The sequence below is a fragment of the Barbus barbus genome (assembly GCF_936440315.1).
Source record: "Barbus barbus genome assembly, chromosome: 32".
Lineage (NCBI taxonomy): Eukaryota > Metazoa > Chordata > Actinopteri > Cypriniformes > Cyprinidae > Barbus > Barbus barbus.
In genome coordinates, this window is record NC_136760.1 from 14020105 (window position 1) to 14036976 (window position 16872).

At 39.4% G+C, this 16872-nt stretch overlaps 1 protein-coding gene across 1 annotated transcript; it reads right to left on the reverse strand.

Moving 5' to 3' along the window:
- Positions 1–6553: 6553 nt before the first annotated feature.
- Positions 6554–12175, reverse strand: LOC306852077 (modulator of smoothened protein-like). Its single transcript, XM_079388695.1, has 3 exons — positions 11568–12175; positions 6852–7064; positions 6554–6762 (listed from the first exon to the last, which is right to left on the reverse strand). Exons 1-3 carry the CDS (start codon positions 11677–11679, stop codon positions 6578–6580), a joined length of 510 nt encoding a protein of 169 aa, XP_079244821.1. The 5' UTR covers positions 11680–12175; the 3' UTR covers positions 6554–6577.
- Positions 12176–16872: the final 4697 nt, after the last annotated feature.

Sequence of the window (16872 nt, forward strand, 5' to 3'; positions counted from 1 at the left end):
TACACTTTATTTTTAAGGAATTATGTAGTTGTTTAATTATATACACTTAATTATTGTCCTAACCAACTACGAAAGCCCAAAGTATACATCAGTATTTTTACACGTACGCTAGCGTATGCGTACAGTCGAATGCGCAAGCCTTTCAAAGTATAGCCTACTCCATTTGATAGCGTGCGCGAACGTAGGCAGCCGACACATGCGCTCTAGAAAGCTTCTTTTCCACTATCTGCTCACTTTTTCTCACAAGCACTTATCAATGAACACCTGTTGTTGTTGCAGTTTCTGCTATTTTGTTGTTGTTGCTCTGTCTCTTTAGTTGAATTTTCTACTGTGAAACAACAGCCCGGGACAGTGTTGCCACCTTGTGGAGCAACTGATTACTGCAAAAATGATTCAATGTGCATGTGTGACCTGTGCTACAAAGTACGCACGGTTACAAAAATCGGGTGGTGCGCGCACTATTCTGATGACAAAATTCACATCATGCGCACTGTACGCTGTTCCTCACTTACACGTAAACAGTGAAGTATACTTTGGGTTTAACCTTAAACATACCCGTTGGTAACCTCTTGAAATATTTAACCTAATTTATTTAAATATATTCTGGGTTTAAATTCAGTTTTCTTGGAAAGAAAGATTTGTGTCTGTGCGAGACTTCAGTTCAGCGCTTCACATCTGATGTGTGACCTGACCCCCTTAACAAATTTCAGTAAACGGTAAATCAAATTAGTGTGCTTATTAGTTAGGGTAGCCATATGTGCCATTTATACGGAACACGTCCTGGCCAGAATTTTACGGAAGTTGACCGTGTCTGTTTGTGTTGACTTATACTAGTAATCTTCGCATTCTACCAAGTTACAGGCTAAACAATTACCATTCTGTTTAATGTGACTCTTCAGCTATCGAATTAACGATAAGCTGCCTTACAATTAACTTTACTTTGCGTGTTACGCTGGTTAAAATGCTAAAGAACGAGTGGCACACTCTGCTAAGCCAATGGCCCTGACCCTTTCAGGTTGTAGGTTCGAATCCCTGTTGGGATGCCCAGACTGCAACTTTATAAAATTGCAAGTAATGTTGTGTCACTTGGAGCCAGTTGCTTAAGTTCTACCTTCAACAGCTAAAGTCTCTATAAACTTAAACAAACCACAGTCAATGAGCAGCATATACTGTGTAATGCAAAAGGCTATATGAGTGATAAATTAAATTCAGTGTGAAGGAAGTGCTGAACCAATGTAAATTACAAAAAGTTCCTAATGAAAAATTCTAATGTCCAAGCATGCGAAAAACAGTCATAAAGGGCTTGGCCCCGAAATTGCTGCTTGCAGCTATATTTTATTAATGTATCCACATTATTTTTCCCATGGCCATTTGTAAATTTTATGGGTCTGGCTTCTGGTGCCATTCGCTTCCAGCTGTTTTTAGCTGTACAAAACAGCTCGTTCTGCTGCTTGATATTGCAAATTGGTGTCTTACAATTATTTTAATGTATTATTTGTATTATGAACACACTGGTTTGTAGTGCAAATCGTCTTACCGTTTACTGCACGTTGTCTTGCACATTCACAGAACATGGCTTACTTCCATGTTAAAAAATAAGGTGGATAGTGAAGGGGTGGATTTCCAATCCACTCCCCTTTTTGTAATATTATGAATAACTAATCATAGTCTTCTTAAACTACTATATATATTCTGGTATTTTGTTACAGGCAACGTCTGTATTTGGTATCTTAGAGTTGACTGAAGGTCTGACCTATGTCAGGAATGCAGTAGTTAACAGCGTTCACTCATTTAGCCCGGCTTCCATAGAATAAATCTGATTAATTATATAATTAAATGTTATATTTTATATAAAGACAGTTGTTAGTTTGAACTTTGTTCTTTTTTTTTTCTTGAACATTGTTCCTGATTATTTATTCTGTTGTTCTCATGATAGCTGTATGAAACATGTAAAGACCAACTGTGCCTAAGGCCATAAAGGTCACCATGCTGCACATTTATCACTAACCCATATGTACGCTTAGCATTTGTAGCACCATTAGTTGATGTTAAGCCATGACAGTAAAGCATGTGTAGAAGTTTGTATCAGTGCTCTGTGCTCTATATTGATCTGTTCCAGTAATGTGCTGCAGTTCAACCTTGATGGGAAAAGATATTGTTTTATCTAATGGTGTATTTGCAGGGGTTGTTTAAGAATATGATAGTCATGTGACCATGCCGAAGGAGCAGTCTCCAGGAGAATCAACAGCTGCCCAGATGAGATGATTAATGACTCACCTATGACCCTTTCAATACTTGCTTACAAACGAAACTTAGTGTTGCCAAGATACTGTCTTTAAATAATTTATGTGGAGAAAACAGCACCATGTTTGGATGTTGCTAGAATAATCTGTACTGCTAACATATCAGAACCTGTAGAAGTGATGTAAACTGATCATCCTGAAGGATCTAAGGATTCTTTGTAGCAACCTGTGTGTGTGTGTGTGTGTGTGTGTGTGTGTGCATCACTTCAAGAGAACAACCATACATTTGTGTTGTTTTACATTCTTCATTTTATTTATTCATTCATTCATTCATTCATTCATTCATTCATTCAGGCATGATCTATCAATCCATATGACTATAAGTACAAGTTTCTACTCTTAAGTTAGTTCAAGGCTGGATCCTCTTACTCATTTTCTCTGGCCTTTATAAGTGTGGAGTGCTCTGTAAACTCTCTGTCAACTGAACGAACTGCAAAATTTGACTCCTGGTCTTCACTTTAAACTTCTTTTGTCCTGAGTGCCCGCATTTTCAGAAAGTCATGTCATGCTGGAGACACTGCAAAATAAGCGAGACACGAGCACAAAGGTAGTGCAGTTGAGTGGAAAAGCACACGAAAAACAACAACCAGGGAAAATCAATAAAAAAATTTTTCTCACATTTCACTTAACACGGCTTATACATAAAGATCAAACTCTGCAGAAGAGCCCAGAATATTAATGCAATGTGCAAAGTTTTACGTGAAGTATTTACCTCCCAATGTACATAGGTGCAATTATAGGGCAATGCCCCCTTTTTGTTTTTACATTTGAGCCCCTGCCCCGGAGGAACTCTCTGCACGTCCCTCCTCAGTAGTATGCAGCAGGTGCACAATAAATTTTCATACAAGACATCACGGCTGTCAGGGGGTGCGGGGGGCACCTCGTTCTTTCCTGTGGGCCGCAGGATGTGCGGTACGCCTCTGGGAAAGGTACACTGGTAAAGGACAGGTGTATTGAGGTCTTATTCCATTAAAAGTGGGGCAGAAACTAAGCAGAGGTTTGATCTGCTAATGTGGATCACAAACCTAGACTCTCAAGCTCTCGCATTCAGACAGGGGATCCCCGAACTTAGTGGTTAGACAGTCAGGTTGTGTGTTTTTGCTATTAGATAAATAACATGGATAGAAACAAGGGTAGAGCTGGCTGATCAGGATTGCATGAAGAATGTCCCATAAGTTTTTTTTTTTTTTTTACCTAATTGGATGAGACTGGTATTGGCTCTCCGCGTTTCTCTTGTGCTACTTCACACTTCTGTCTGTCTGCCTGCTTGTCTGTCATGTTTTATATTTGTTTAATTTTTTGTGGGTTTGAAAGTCTATCAGTGTTTAATTTGATGAACTGAAATTCAGGAGATTGAAGAGCAGGAGATGATAAAAATAAGGTCGTAGACTCTTATTTGAAATAATCAAGAAAAAGATGGAGAATAATACAGTGCCTATAGAAAGTCTTCATACCCTGTCATTTTCTCACATTTTGTTATGTTGCGTTCTTATGTTAAACTGCTTTAAATTACTTTTTTCCCACATAAATCTATACCCCACTCATCATAACGACAAAGCAAAAACCGATTTATCGTAACTTTGCAAATTTATTAAAAAGGAAACACTGAAAAAATGACAAGTCTTTATACCTTTGTTTGACACTTCAAATTTAGATCAGGAGCATTCCAGTTTCACTGGCTTGTCTTTGAGATGTTTCTACTCCGACTGGAGTTAACCTGTGGCAAATTCAGTTGATTGGACATGATTTAGAAAGGCACACACACCTGTGAACAGCTGAAATGGATGTCAGAGCAAAAACTAAGCCATGAGGTCAAAGGACTGGCCTGCAGATCTAGACAGGATAGTGTTGAGACAGATCTGGGGAAGACTACAAAAAAGATTCTGCTGTGTTGAAGGTACACAGGAGCATTTGGCCTCCATAGTCCTTAATGGATGAAGTTTGAAACAATCAGGACTCTTCCTAGATCTAGCCTCCTGGCCAAACTGAGCGATCGAAGGAGAAGGGTCTTGGTTAGAGAGGTGATCAAGACACTGATGGTCACTCTGGTTGAGCTCCATGATCTTATATGGAGATGGGAGAATCTTACAGAAGGAAAAACATCACTGCAACACTCCACCAATCTGGGCTTGATGGCAAAGTGACTAAACTCAAGCTTCTCCTCAGAAAAGATACATGAAACTCTGATTGGAATTTATAAAAATACACCCAGATAACTCTGACTATGAAAAAAAAAAATTCTCTGGTCTGATGAACCTTATTCATGTCTGGCACTGTAAAAAAAAAAGTTGCGCCAACTTAAAATTTGAAGGCAACAAACTTCAGCAGATTTTTCAGTTTTCTCAACTTTTTCAGTTTTAGTCAACAAAGAACTAAAAAATCTGCAAAAAGCTGGTTGCCTTAAAATTTTAAGTTTGCTCAACTTTTTTTTTTTTTTTTAGTTATCACCTGCATAATACCATTCCAACGATGAAGCATGGTGGGGGCAGCATCATACAGTGGGGGTGTCTTTCAAGGGAGGGATTGAGAAAGAGATCAGAGAAGACGGAAAGCTGAATGCAGCTAAATACAGAGACATCCATAATGAAAAGCTTGGTGCATCATACCCAAAAAGACCTGAGGCTGTAATTGTTACCAAAGTGCTTTAACTAAGTTTTGAATTAAGGGTATGAAGACTTGTGCAATGTCATTTTTTCAGTATTTCCTTTTTTAATAAATTTGCAAAGTTGTGATAAATCCGGTTTTTGCTTTGTCATTATGGTGAGTGGGGTGTAGATTTATGTGTGTGTGTGTGTGGGGGGGGTAATTTAAAGCAGTTTAACATACAACATAAAATGTGAGTTGCGAGTTGCGCTCAAAAATATGAGCTCCTCTATGCCTGATCTCCAGCAATGGTATTATGTGGATGGCTTATTTCAACTTAATGCCACTATGCCAGGGGATAACCTGAGGAAAATTAGATCATTTAAAAGGCGCTAATGGGAATAGGCTTTCAAGAATCATCTAAGACCACTAGAAAATTGTCCCTACTATGGAGACCACAATTTATGCCTGGTTGCCTTAAGGGCAAGAATTGTATAGGAGTTTTAGATTCAGCGATACTCTGAATACAGTAAAGCTGTGCTGATAATGAACTAATAGGCTATATTTCATGCAGGTCCTTATGGCATAGGATACTTCCAAAACATAATGGTGGCTAAAGATGAAGACTTCTTTGGCTGATTCTAAAGAAGGTCTGAGTAATAAAGGTTAAATGTAACATTAAATTGAGCATGTAAGCTAAAATATAACTATATGAATGATTCCACACTGTACAAATGATTGTGATTTTAACAGTAAAAACCAGTTGGTTAACAGTAAGTTTCCATACTATATACACGTTAAATAACTGTACTTACATTTAATGTAGGGGGAGTGTAAAGAACAAGTTATTGCATAATTTACAGTGAAAAACCTTAAATCGACTTTCCCAGAATTCCCAGAAACATTTGGTCTCTCTATGCGGTTTAACAGTAATTCCCCTTCAATAGTAAAACTGGAGAAAGGCAATATTATGTATAGAGAACCTGTATTTTAGTCAGAAGCAACGGTTTGAAATTAATAAGGGATTTGTTTCTATCAAACACACTGCTTTTCATTCCACATGATGTTAATTGATGGACTGGAGTTGTGGGGAATACTTGTGGATTATTGTAATGTTTTTATCAGCTGTTTGGACGCTCATTCTGATGGCATCCATTCACTGCAGAGGATCCATTGGTGAGCGAATGTTTCGAGAATGAAACAAACTCATCTACATATTGGATAAGAGAGAGTACATTTTCATTTTTAAGTGAACTATTTCTAAGATAATATACAGTACAGTTAAAATGTTATACAATAATTTAAACAAATCATTGTTATATGACCAAATTTTTATTTATTTGGTGAGTTGCCATGTCATAAGTGGGATATTGTACAGTCCGCCAGTCATTACCGCTAAATAACCCCCCCCCCCCCCCCCCCCCCCCACCCCCCCACCCAGGGCAATGCAAGGATGAATTATTTAATGATAATGACTTTCTGACTGTACATTATTGCTTATGTAAATCTTTTATTGACCACAATCATCTGCAAAAATGCCCTTTGTGTCAATGAGTCATCCCTTTGAAGTGTTTGTATTTTTATTATTATTATTATTATTTATTTTCATTTTTTTGGTCATCATTTAAACCACACTGGCATTGAAAAAGTCAAATATGTAGCTTAAAAAAAATTGAAAACCAGAGGATTTGTCAGCCAGGCAGACAGACTTTACCCGCAAAAAGAAGTCCAACTATTGTAAAAAATATTGATAAAACAAACAGTACATATGAGGACCCAACCACAGTATTATTGGGTAATTTGTAAGGTTGTCCTCCGACTTGATTGATATGAAATCCAACTGGAAATATGAGAGCGGCCATGCAGAAGAGGACCACTACAAAAAAACAAACAAAATAACACAAAGTTGTTTAAACCACTAAACAGAATTATTTGTGCATATCAAATTTCCTTTAGGTAACATACTTCCCATGAAGGCGATCCAGCGGGCATATTTTGTAGCCTCTCGCCTCCAGTGTGAGATCACAAGCAGGCCACATGTGATCGAGAGCGAGATGATGCCTAAGATGATGAAGAACAGGGTAGTGATCCATTCTGGAGGAAGGCTTGGAGAGATACATACCCTGGTTCGACCATGGATGGTCTGGCATTGCTTGACTAGACCCACAGTCAGAGCGCCTATGTGCAAAATACAGGATAGTGTGTCATGACTATAAACTGCAAAAACAAGTCCTCATTTAACACCACATAACACAACTAGGGCTAAAATGATAAAAGAGCATACAGGAATGATATAGGACGAGTAAATAATGACAATTTTCATTTTTGAATGTAATGTTCCTTTAATGGTAGTTCTCTCAAAATAAAAATTCTGCCATCATTTACTCAACCTCTCATAATTCCATGCCAGTGTGAACCTCTTTTTTTCTGTGGAACACAGCATTTGAAAAATGTTGGTAACTAAACCATTTCGGTTTCTATTGACTTCCATTGTATGGACAAAAAATACAATGGACGTCAACAGGAACCGAAACTGTCTGGTCACCAACATTCTTCAAAATCTCTTTATTTTTTGTGCGCGCGGAATTAAATGAAGGTGACAAAATGATCACAGAATTAAAATTTTTGGGTGAACTACCCCTTCAAATACTTTACAAAAGGGCATAATGATGATATTAATCCTTGCTGGGGTTTTTTAACTATAAAGCTACACCAACACAAACAGTAAAATACAAAAAAAAAAAAAAGGATCATGATCAATGTGAATTCCTTCCTGAAACATGGACAAGAACATGAAGAAAACAAAAGAACATAAAAAATAAAGAGTCTCCTCCAATAATATTCCGGATTCCACAATTAAATGTATAATGAAAGACCTAGCCTGTAACATTTGTCAAAGTTTCATTTAATTTAACCATACATCTCAAACAGTCACTAAATATCAGAGTAACTTTACCCTATGTAAAGCCTGGCATATGCAGTAATAATCAGAAAAATAAGTAAAATGTAAATAAATGAGATCTTAATAGCAGGATAGCAGGCTGGTTACATAAAATGCATATTAAGATCAGTTGTCACTCTAAATCTCCCAATAATATGTCTTACTAAGAGGCCTTTTAAAAGACCTTTTACGAGCTAAAAAAGTATAAACCATCAATCAGACAACTGAGGGCATGCAGTAGATTGTGTTCAACATGTTCTTCAGCAAAGTTTTGATCATGATTATTTAGAGGCCTTAAAAATGTGTGTATCAAATGATACAGTTCACTTCATAGGGTTAAGCTTTAATTGAGCTACAAAAATGATTAATGTAAATCTAATGTCAGTATCTTTCTGTAATGGAATGGAAGTCTGCTGGACACCAACATTTTGTAAAATGTGAGTAATTAGTTGAAAAAACTGCCAAATCCAGCTTTACCGTGGGAAACTTTGAAAGTCACTCTGCAGGATATCCTGTTCTTTCCCTATACACATCTTTAGAGTGAAGCCGTAAAGCACAGCTATGATTTTATCTCATGTACCCACTTGGATCAGAATCTACCACCGGCCTTGTCAGTGCAATATATTGCTTTTTTTGTGGATAATTCTGAGTAAATATTGTGCAAAAAGAGTGTATATATTTGCTATTGCAAGTGTGTGTGTGTACACATACATACATACACTTAAATTTAGTAATTTAGCAGATTCTTTTATCCAAAGCAACTTACAAATGAGGACAATGAAAGCAATCAAAATCAGCAAAAGAGCATTAATAATCAAGTGCATGTAGCGGTACATGTAGCAAGCGCTTTTTGTTTGTTTGTTAATTATATAATGACAAAATGAATGACACAAATACATAGAACAGAAAAAGAATAGAGAATCCTTAGAGGTCTTTTTTTTATAGAAAACAAGCAGTTAGAAAACAAAGAGTTCAAGTCTTAAAGGGTCATGTTTTTTTTTTTATAAAAAAAGAAAACAAATACATAAAATAGAATTAGAATAGAGCGTGCTAGAGTTACAGGGTCAAATAAGGATGGAAGAGATGTGTTTTTAGCGGTTTCTTGAAAATTGCTAAGGACTCAGCTGCTCGGATTGAGTTGGGCAGGTCATTCCACCAGGAGGGAACATTTAATGAAAAAGTCTTTGAAAGATTTTGTGCCTTTTTGGGATGGCACAATAAAGCGACGTTCACTTGCAGAACACAAGCTTCTAGAGGACACATAGTGAATTTAGGTAAAAGGGTGCTGAACCAGTGGTGGTTCTGTAGTCAAACATTAGTGCCTTGAATTTGAACTTGAACATGCGTTCTAATTAATCTTGCTGCCGCATTCATTGTAATTGTAAAGGTTTGACAGAACTGGCTGGAAGACTTGCCAAGAGAGCATTGCAATAGTCCAAATCTGCAGGACCAGGCAGTTTTAGCAATGTGGTCTGAGAAAGTCAGCTGATCAATCAATCATAACTCCAAGGTGTCTGGCTGTTTTTGAAGGAGTTATGGTTGATGTGCCTAACTGGATGGTGAAGTTGTGATGAAACTATGGGTTTGCTGGGACCACAAGCAGTTCTGTCTTGGCAAGGTTGAGTTTAAGGTGATGGTCCTTCATCCAGCAAGAAATGTCTGCTAGACAAGCTGAGATGCGAGCAGCTATCGTCGGATCATCAGGATGGAATGAGAGGTAGATTTGAGTGTCATCAGCATAGCAGTGATATGAAAAGCCATATTTCTGAATTACAGGGAGGAAAATGTTTCAAAGAGCATGCGAGGGTTAGATGAATTTTTTATTTTGTTGTGATAGAAAGTCCTTTTAGCAGTGGAGACATTAGCAGAGAAGGAAGAGAGGAGTGACCGAAACACATTAAGGTCAGCAGGATTTTTTGATTCGGAGTGTCTATTTACACTAAGTGCAAATAGCCCGCCTTGTTGGCAAAGGCTATTTACACTAACTCCGCCCACTAACATGTGATTGGGTTAATTCAGTATCCGTTTCAGTGGCGCAGATGGTAAGGTGCATACTTTTTGACGCGATCGACCAGAGTTCGAGCCCACCTTTTGCCGAACTTTTTTTCTCCCTTTTCAAATCTCATATCACATTAGAAAGGCATTTATTTTCAATAAAAATAAAGGGAATAATCAAAAAGTTCAAAAAGTATCAGGTAGGGTTAGTGTAGGTGTATGGAGGGCTTTATTATCCCAATAAAGTGGCATCCATTTAATAATTTGAATTAAAACTATAATTTACACTCAATACGTTATTGCATACTGTTGCATACTACAATACTGAGGTGCAGATAATTTGCCGCTATTTGCAGTAGTATACAGATCTATAGCTATTTGCACTTAGTGCAAATAGCCGCTGCCTTTTTGATTTGCCCCACACCGTTTCTAGCTCCAACCCTGAAAAAAACCTCACCTGCCTATATCCCTAGTAATTCTGAAGACCTTGATTAGATTGTTCAGGTGTGTTTGATTAGGGTTGGAGCTAAACTCTACAGGACAGCGGCACTCCAGGACCGACGTTGCCTACCCCTGCAGTAAAGGATTACATTTCCAATCATTAGAGATAAGCAGAGCAGTACCTCCACCTCTTCCAGTCAGATGGGGGATTTAGGAAAATGAGAAATTATTGGAGAGTGCTGCAGGTGTATATACATACACACAGAATACAATACAAACAATTCTAAGGATAAGACATTCTAAGGACATGAAATATTGATATGAATTATTTTATTACAGGAAAAGAAAGAGACCTGGAGTTATATGACAAAGGGACAGTGACATGTACTTTACCATCATTACGAGAAACATTTTATGAAAATTTTGCAAATGACCAATCAGAATCAGACAGACAGACAGACAGACAGATATACAGACAGACAGACAGACAGATAGACAGATAGATAGATAGAGGAATGGATGGACTGGTGGGAGGGTAGTTTTTATCTGTTATATTGTGGAGTAACTCAAGTGTTCTTCCAGTAACATTGTGTTGTTTTCAGCATTGAGAGAGCTTTTTGTTCTCTGCTACATCTCTTTGGGGCAAAAAAAAAATAAACAGCTGTTTTGTGTCACATTTGTTTAGGAGGGGATCTTCTTTAACAAAACTAACATATGCAGAGCCTGCTGGGGCCCAAATTGTGCTAAAAGTCAGACTAATTTAAAGGATTTTTTTTTTTTTGGAGCATTAAAGTTGAGTGGAAAATATGGGGATCCATAAGATAATCTGCAGCAACAACATTCAATCAATATTATTCCCACTTTTACATAGCAGAACAATTTTCCAACTAATTAACTGCTGGATGATCTCATCTCTGTGGAAGGCAATTCCCAACAGACTTCATTAAATACAGCAACAAACACACTGAGTAATCAACAACACATTTAGCTTAAAAGCCTTCTTCTGCACATCTCACTAATGCAAAACATTTAATCACTGGTTTTTATCAACTACTGCTTTTATATATTTATATGTTCTACCTATAAACTGTTGTATAGAGAAAGAAAAATATATTATCTTGTTTGAATACATTGTGTCCAGCTACAGCATGAAATGCTTGTTTAATGCATAAATAAATACATTAGAGCCAGATGAATTGCTTAGTATTTTTGCCTTTTATGCTTGATAGTTCCAAAAACATTGCACATGCAGACACTCTACATAAAGAGTTGCATGGTATTTGGCTGAACATGAAGCCTCTTACCCTCTTGACCGCCTGTATTGATCCAGTCTGGATTTGCAACGCTTGCAATTGCGAAGATATCTGCCGCGAGAAAGAGACATCCTGAAATAATGGTGAGTTTATCCATTTTCATACCTCAGTCTGTGAACTACATGAGTTTAGGGCTGTTAGATGTTTGTGATTGTATGAGATGGAGGCTTTCACGCCCTCGTTTCAGAGAGAACCTCATGGAGATGCTCTTCACGCAGTTCTAGAAGATAACATCTGGATGTCAGTTGAGGGATTAAACACCAGCAGTGTGACATTCAGCATTGAACATCATCCCATTATCAAACATTACCCCTCCACTAACAACAGCCCGAAAGGTGAGCCCATACTTGAGCACGGCTGTGAGGAAAATCCCAAGTATTGCGATGTGTTACTGTGCTGGATCTCCCCTCTTGATTTATGGATATCATAACACACAGCGCACGAGTCTCGCGTCAGTGTCGGATATTCTGGCAAATGTCGCGCTGCATCGATCACCACAGCTGTCCTCCTTGTGTTGTGTTCGTCCGCGTTTCAATTTGAACTAATACACCGTAAAACAGCGTCCGCGAAGCTTTCAAAATACAGCCCTGCTCGCGAGATGTTTTCTCTTCGAAAGGAATAACGGAGAAGATGACGCAACACATGACGTCACCAACCTGCTTTTCACAACTCTGCGATCTCACTGGAGACGTCACTGAACAAAATAGTTTCTTCTAAATAGTTTAAGCATTTTTTTTTCAAGCAAAAAAAAAAAAAATAGTTTAAGGATATTATAGAATGCAATACATATATAATCAATAAATTCTTGACTTTTTGCCACTATATATATATATATATATATATATATATATATATATATATATATGAAGGGTTCATTTGCAAAAACAGATAACTCTTCAGATAACAATTCTTAAAAATCATGTTTTTTCATTGTGCATTCCAATTAATCTCAATGAAACTGCAGTTAGGTTTTTTTGTTGGTTTTTTGACTAGGTTAAAAAAAAACCGCTAAAAAACCCCAGCCAACTAACACAATAAAACAATAAAAACCTGATAATATAAAAAACATGATTTTTGAAAATGAATTAGAAAATAATTGGAGTTATCTGTTTTTGCAAATAAACTCTTCTTATACACTGCCCTCCAAAAGTTTGGAAACGCCCTAGAAAAGTGGGGTTTTGGACAATATTGGCATGAATCCTTTTTAATTTGTGATAATTTTGCACTGATAAGGGACAACACAAACTACGAAAATATATTTTATTACATAAACAGTTTCTACATAGATTTTTTTTTTCGTTTCATCAAAATATCCACAGCCACAAATAGCTATTTGTAAACTATCTGACCTAAATTGTGTTCTAATTGGTTCATTGTATTCTAAACTTAATTGGCAATCAATTGTTGAAGTTACAGTATTAAGGTGTGCTGACCCAAAAGGGCCAAGTTTAAACCAGTAACCAGTAAGCTGCACCAATACATTGCCTTATATATATATATATATATATATATATATATACATATATGTATACACACACACACACACACACACACAGACAGGTACGTTTTCATGGTTGTTTGAAGCCTGTTTCTTGCAAAGACAAAGCAGTAGAACACCACTAGTCTGTTTACCATTAGTTTCTATTGAGATTTCAAAAAGGTAATACAGGTGCATCTCAGAAAATTAGAATATGGTGAAAAAGTTATTTATTTCTTGTAAATTATTTCAAAAAGTTAAACTTTATTTTAGATTCATTGCATGTAAAGTAAAACATTTCAAAAGTTTTTATTTTAATTTTGATGATTAGAGCTTACAGCTCATGAAAGTCAAAATCCAGTCTCTCAAAATATTATAATATTTCCTAAGATCAATCAAAAAAAGGATTTGCAAAGCAGAAAAGTTCAAGTTGTTTAAAGTATGTTCATTTATGCACTCAATACTTTGTCAGGGCTGCTTTAGCACAAACTCCAGCATCAGTGCGGTGTGGCATTGAAGCGATCAGCCTGTGGCTCTGCTGAGGCACTATTGAGCCTTCAGCTCGTCTGGATTGATGGATCGACTGTTTCTCATCTTTCTCTAGAAAATATACCATAGATTCCATATGGGGTTCAGGTCAGGCATGTTGGCTGGCCAATCAAGCACAATAATATCATGGTCAATAAACCACTTGGAAGTGGTTTTGGTACTGTGGGCAGGTGCTAAAGTCCTGCTGGAAAAGCAAATCAGCATGTCCATAAAGCTTGTCAGCAGATGGAAGTGCTCTAAAATCTCCTGGTAGACGGCTGCATTGGACTCTGGACTTGATAAAACACAATGGACGAACACCAGCAGACGTCTCGGCACCCCAAATCATCGCTGACTGTGGAAACTTAATTCACACTGGACTTCAAACAGCTTGGCTTCTGTGCCTCTCCAGTCTTCCTCCAGACCTTGATTTCCAAATGATTAGCAAAATTTACTTTTATCTGAAAAGAGGGCTTTGGACCACTGAGCAACAGTCCAGTTCTTTTTCTCCGTAGCCCTGGTAAGATGCTTCTGACGATGTTTCTGTTTCAGAAGTGGCTTGGTAGCCCTTTTCCTGAAGACGTCTGAGCGTGGTGACTCTTGATGTGACTCCAGCTTCAATCCACTCCTTGTGGAGCTCTCCCAAGTGTTTGAATCTGCTTTGCTTGACAGTATTCTCAAGCTTGCAGTCATCCATGTTGCTTGTGCACATTTTCCTACCCAATTTCTTCCTTCCAGTCAACTTTGCATTTAATATTCTTTGATATAGCATTCATTGAACAGCCACCCCTTTCAGTAATGACCCTCTTTGCCCTCTTTGTGGAGGGTGTCTGTGATCGTCTTCTGGACCATTGCCAAGTCAGCAGTGTTCCACATTATTGTGGTTTCAAAGAACAAGAGATACCCAGAATTTATACTGTATGGATGGTCATTTATTGAAACTCAAATGTAAATATTCTAATATTTTGAGATACTGGATTTTTGACTTTCATGAGCTGTAAGCTCTAATCATCAAAATTAAAACAAAAAACTTTTGAAATGTTTTACATGTAATGAATCTAAAATATATATGAAAGTTTCACTTTTTGAAATAAGTTACAAGACAAAATTAACTTTTTCACCATATTCTAATTTTCTGAGATGCACCTATACGTGATCCTGGACCACAAAACCAATCTTAAGGGTAAATTTTTCGAAATTGAAATGTATACATAATCTGAAAACGGAATAAATAAGCTTTCCATTGATGTATGATTTGTTAAGATAGGATAATATTTGGCCGAGATACAACTATTTGAAATTCTGGAATCTGAGGGTGCAAAAAAATCTAAATATTGAGAAAATCGCCTTTAAACTTTTGATATATTTACAGTAAGAAATTTACAAAATATCTTCATGGAACATGATCTGTACTTAATGTCCTAATGATTTTTGGCGTAAAAGAAAAAGCGGAGCTTCGACCGGATCCCGAGGGAGGCTGGAGATATTGAGTCCGAGAGGACCATGTTCTCCACCTCCATTGTCGAAGCGGCTGCTCGGAGCTGTGGCCGTAAGGTCTCTGGTGCCTGTCGAGGCGGCAATCCCTGAACCAGGTGGTGGACACCGGAAGTAAGGGATGCCGTCAAGCTGAAGAAGGAGTCCTATCGGGCCTGGCTGGCTTGTGGGGCTCCTGAGGCAGCTGACGGGTACCGACAGGCCAAGCGAACTGCAGCCCGGGTGGTTGTGGAGGCAAAAACTCGGGCCTGGGAGGAGTTCGGTGAGGCCATGGAGAAGGACTATCGGCTGGCCTCGAAGAGATTCTGGCAAACCGTCCGGCGCCTCAGGAGAGGGAAGCAGTTCCCAACCAACGCTGTTTACAGTAGAGGTGGGGAGCTGCTGACCTCGACTGGGGATATCGTTGGACGGTGGAAGGAATACTTCGAGGATCTCCTCAATCCCGCCGTCACGTCTTCCATTGAGGAAGCAGAGGCTGGGGGCTCAGAGGTGGACTCGTCCATCACCCAAGCTGAAGTCACCGAGGTAGTCAAGAAACTCCTCGGTGGCAGGGCACCGGGGGTGGATGAGATCCGCCCTGAGTACCTCAAGTCTCTGGATGTTGTGGGGCTGTCTTGGCTGACATGCCTCTGCAGCATCGCGTGGCGATCGGGGACAGTGCCTCTGGGGTGGTGGTCCCTCTTTTTAAGAAGGGGGACCGGAGGGTGTGTTCCAACTACAGGGGGATCACACTTCTCAGCCTCCCTGGGAAAGTCTATGCCAGGGTACTGGAGAGGAGAATACGGCCGATAGTAGAACCTCGGATTCAGGAGGAACAGTGTAGTTTTCGTCCGGGCCGTGGAACACTGGACCAGCTCTATACCCTCTACAGGGTTCATGGGAGTTTGCCCAACCAGTCCACATGTGTTTTGTGGATTTGGAGAAAGCATTCGACTGTGTCCCTCGCGGCGGCCTGTGGAGGGTGCTCCGGGAGTATGGGGTCCGGGGTCCTTTACTAAGGGCTGTCCGGTCCCTGTATGACCGAAGCAGGAGCTTGGTTCGCATTGCCGGCAGTAAGTCAGACTTGTTCCCGGTGCATGTTGGACGGCAGGGCTGCCCTCTGTCGCCGGTTCTGTTCATGCGTTTTATGGACAGAATTTCTAGGCGCAGCCAGGGGCCGGAGGGTGTCAGGTTTGGTGACCACACGATTTCGTCTCTACTTTTTGCAGATGACGTTGTCGTGTTGGCTTCATCAAGCCAGGACCTTCAGCAGGCACTGGGACGGTTTGCAGCCGAGTGTGAAGCGGCTGGGATGAGAATCAGCACCTCCAAATCCGAGGCCATGGTCCTCAGTCGGAAAAGGGTGGTTTGCCCACTTCAGGTTGGTGGAGAGTTCCTGCCTCAAGTGGAGGAGTTTAAGTATCTTGGGGTTTTGTTCACGAGTGAGGGAAGGATGGAACGGGAGATTGACAGACGGATCGGTGCATCTTCTGCCGTAATGCGGTCGATGTACCGGTCTGTCGTGGTGAAGAAAGAGCTGAGCCGCAAGGTGAAGCTCTCGATTTACCGGTCAATCTAAATGAGCTTTCTCCGCAGGGTGGCTGGGTGATCCCTTAGAGATAGGGTGAGAAGCTTGGTCACTCGGGAGGAGCTCAGAGTAGAGCCGCTGCTCCTTCACATTGAGAGGGGTCAGCTGAGGTGGCTCGGGCATCAGTTCCGGATGCCTCCTGGACGCCTTCCCGGGAAGGTGTTCCGGGCGCGTCCCACTGGGAGGAGACCCCGGGGAAGACCTAGGACATGCTGGAGAGACTATGTCTC

Coding starts and splice junctions, on each gene's coding strand:
- LOC306852077 (XM_079388695.1), bottom strand. CDS start 11,679: ATGAAAATGGATAAACTCACCATTATTTCAGGATGTCTCTTTCTCGCG. Junction 7,065..11,567: donor CAATACAGGCGGTCAAGAGG/GTAAGAGGCTTC, acceptor TTTTGCACATAG/GCGCTCTGACTGTGGGTCTA. Junction 6,763..6,851: donor CTGGATCGCCTTCATGGGAA/GTATGTTACCTA, acceptor GTTTTTTTGTAG/TGGTCCTCTTCTGCATGGCC.